The sequence below is a fragment of the Pseudophryne corroboree genome, chromosome 9 (assembly GCF_028390025.1).
Source record: "Pseudophryne corroboree isolate aPseCor3 chromosome 9, aPseCor3.hap2, whole genome shotgun sequence".
Classification (NCBI taxonomy): Eukaryota; Metazoa; Chordata; class Amphibia; order Anura; family Myobatrachidae; genus Pseudophryne; species Pseudophryne corroboree.
Window position 1 is genome coordinate 442711452 of NC_086452.1, and position 3775 is coordinate 442715226.

The following is a 3775-nucleotide window of genomic DNA, read 5'->3' on the forward strand; positions in this document are numbered from 1 at the left end:
TGTTTCCCAGCGCGCCCTAACCTCTGGCGGGAAAGGGTATAATGCCAATAACTTTTTTGAAATTATCAACTTTTTATCAGGAGCAACCCACGCTTCATCACACACGTCATTTAATTCTTCTGATTCAGGAAAAACTGTTTGTAGTTTTTTCACACCATACATAATACCCTGTTTTACGGTATCTGTAGTATCAGCTAAATGTAACGTCTCCTTCATTGCCAAAATCATATAACGTGTGGCCCTACTGGAAAATACGTTTGAATTTCTACCGTCGTCACTGGAATCAGTGCCCGTGTCTGGGTCTGTGTCGACCGACTGAGGCAAAGGGCGTTTTACAGCCCCTGACGGTGTTTGAGGCGCCTGGACAGGCATTAATTGATTGTCCGGCCGCCTCATGTCCTCAACTGACTGTTTAAGGGAAGATAAACCATCACGTAATTCCACAAATAAAGGCATCCATTCTGGTGTCGACCCCCTGGGGGGTGACATCTGCATATTTGGCAATTGCTCCGCCTCCACACCAATATCGTCCTCATACATGTCGACACCACGTACCGACACACACCGCAAACTCACAGGGAATGCTCTAATGAAGACAGGACCCACTAGCCCTTTTGGGGAGACAGAGGGAGAGTCTGCCAGCACACACCACAAAGCGCTATATATACAAGGGATATCCTTATATTAAGTGCTCCCTTATAGCTGCTTTAATATATATATATATATAGCCATTAATGTGCCCCCCCTCTCTGTTTTACCCTGTTTCTGTAGTGCAGTGCAGGGGAGAGACCTGGGAGCCGTTCTGACCAGCGGAGCTGTGACAGAAAATGGCGCCGTGTGCTGAGGAGATAGGCCCCGCCCCTTTTTCGGCGGGTTCTTCTCCCGCTATTTTTCCAGTCAGGCAGGGGTTAAATATCTCCATATAGCCCCTATGGGCTATATGTGAGGTATTTTTAGCCTTGTATAAGGTTTATATTTGCCTCTCAGAGCGCCCCCCCCCAGCGCTCTGCACCCTCAGTGACTGCCCAGTGAAGTGTGCTGAGAGGAAAATGGCGCACAGCTGCAGTGCTGTGCGCTACCTTATGAAGACTGAGGAGTCTTCAGCCGCCGGTTTCCGGACCTCTTCACGCTTCAGCATCTGCAAGGGGGTCGGCGGCGCGGCTCCGGGACCGGACTCCACGGCTGGGCCTGTGTTCGATCCCTCTGGAGCTAATGGTGTCCAGTAGCCAAGCAGCAAATCCACTCTGCATGCAGGTGAGTTTACTACTTTCCCCCTAAGTCCCACGTTGCAGTGATCCTGTTGCCAGCAGGACTCACTGTAAAGAAAAAAAACCTAAACTAAACTTTCTCTAAGCAGCTCTTTAGGAGAGCCACCTAGATTGCACCCTTCTCGTTCGGGCACAAAATCTAACTGGAGTCTGGAGGAGGGTCATGGGGGGAGGAGCCAGTGCACACCACCTGACCTAGTAAAGCTTTACTTTTTTGTGCCCTGTCTCCTGCGGAGCCGCTATTCCCCATGGTCCTTTCAGGAACCCCAGCATCCACTTAGGACGATAGAGAAAGTTAGTGCAGACCGCAAGGTGAAAGTCACCTTGCGATCCCGATGTGCGGTCCCGCCAGGTCGACATCGCAAGAAAAGATAGACTGTGCAGGCAAGTCAATCCTTGCTAGATCGGTGTACTATCTAGTTCATCTCACATGTCAATGACATCTCACATAAGCCAAAATCGTAAGCGCACATAGTCCATATCTCAAGATAAGTTAGTCAAAATCTGTACTATCTGGGCTGCAGGGAGTTCAAGGGAAATCGCAAGTAAAAATCGGCATAGCGAGGATCTCACCGTGTGTACACACCCTAAAAGTCACCAGGTAAGTGGTTGTGAGCATATAATACCTCTCCGAATGGTCTGGTGAAGATTAGCCGAGCGTCCCCGGCTAAAAAGTCCTGCGTTGCGCAATGTACTGCACAACGGAGAGGAGATGTGGATGCTGCCCGATCATCACCTGCCGCTGCGGTGAAGTGAGCGGCGGCCTCCTGTAGCGGTGAGCCGGTCAATGATGGTAATGGTGAGACCAATAGTGGCGGGGCTGCCTCTATGCACACCTGGTCCAGGTGATGCACCTTCGTGCAATCCATATTGGTCTCACCATTACCATCATTGACCGGTTCATCGCTACAGAAGGCCACCGCTCACTTCTCCGCTGCGGTGGGTGCTGATCATCCGGCAGCATCCACATCTCCTCTCCGCTGTGCAGTACATTGGGCAACGCAGGACTTTTTAGTCGGGGACGCTCGGCTAATCTTCACCAGCCCATTCAGAGAGGTATTATATGCTCACAACCACTTACCTGGTGACTTTTAGAGAGAACCATTTGGAATTGCACCATATTGAATTCTCCTCATGAATTGTGGAATATGAACTTTTTTTTCATCTTTAGCCATTATTCTTTATACGGCTAAATTAGCCAGTAATCACCGGAGACAGATATAGGTGTGCTGTAACTTGTTTTAATGTTATTTTTTTTCTATCTGTGATTTTCATTATTAAATAACAATATATTTACAGACTACACGTTTGCTCTCCTTTTACACATAACTGCTGACACACAGCGCAGCCACTGTTTTTGTTATTTTAGTTCGTCAATCCATTCTCTCACATAGTGGTCTTGGCAAGCGCAATGTCTCAGGAATTTTACATTTTTATTTTTTCATTAATTTAATTTACACTGGTGAGGCGCTGTATAAGTAGTTTTTTTGTTATGGATACATTTAAAACCTGGACCGTTGGGTGCCTTGAGGACTGTTTGGGCACTTCCTGGCCTAGCCAGTGCACTTACTGCTGCACCCATGTCGTAGCACTGGCCAGCTTCCCTTGTAGGAAGTGGGGGGGGGAAGATGACCGGCCCAGGACCCCTATCATGCATTTCCCAGCCCCTTAGGGTTAAAATAGTACATAAATATTACCAATAGACATCAATGTAGAAAATCCACCTACTCCTGTGGGCCCAGTAACACAACAGCCTTTATGGCAGAGGGCGAACCATTGTCATCTTTATTACACACATCTAACATGCCTGCAGTCCTGGCTGAGCCTCTACATCGCAGGGTACCCGGTGGATAAGAGAGAGAATGTGAAAGAAATGTTTCCTTGTATGGTGCACTATAAACAGATCATCATTTGTACATTACCAATGACCATCCGTCTAAAGGAAACTATTTTGAAGTCAATGTGGATTGGTTGCCTCCTATGAAGGATCCTCCAGCCTTATTGTAGTGGGCTAGTACCATGACTCCCTATTCTATACATGTCTTTCATTTGCTTTTTTAGCAGCTTAGATCTGTCTGTGCAGGCAAGGGAGTATATACAATATGTAAAATTAGAATAAAGAACACAGTCATCTTTGTTAGCGCAGTAACGTCTCATCCATCCCTGGAGTAAATACACCACCAGGAGGTCTGACATGGGATAAAAACTGCGCTCCACAATCTGTCCCTGATGTGACATTCGCTACTTAACTTTGTCTTCTAGATACGAGAAGAGACTCTTCTAACCAGTGCCAAATCTCTGCACAGAATGTAGCCGCTGCCTGTGCTGCATGTTCCCGATGTGGAGGCTCTTACACCACCAGCTGCCTTGTCCTCATCTGCCTGCTCCAGGAGAAGGAACTCGCAGTACTATAGCAGTAAATAATTACTACTGAACATAGTTTTGCAATAAAATAAAAAATATCAAAACCTGCTGTTCCATTATTAGAAATCAATCATCAGAAACTA

General features: G+C 47.0%; 1 protein-coding gene across 2 annotated transcripts in view; it reads left to right on the top strand.

The window, feature by feature from the left end:
* Window positions 1-3736, top strand: part of IMPDH2 (inosine monophosphate dehydrogenase 2) — a 100376-nt gene extending 96640 nt beyond the window's left edge. For both annotated transcript variants that reach the window (XM_063941126.1, XM_063941127.1), the window contains one exon: window positions 3531-3736. In XM_063941126.1, coding sequence (XP_063797196.1) covers window positions 3531-3552 — 22 coding nt within the window. In that variant the 3' untranslated portion in view covers window positions 3553-3736. The remainder of the gene's footprint in view (window positions 1-3530) is intronic.
* The last annotated feature ends 39 nt before the right edge of the window (window positions 3737-3775 follow it).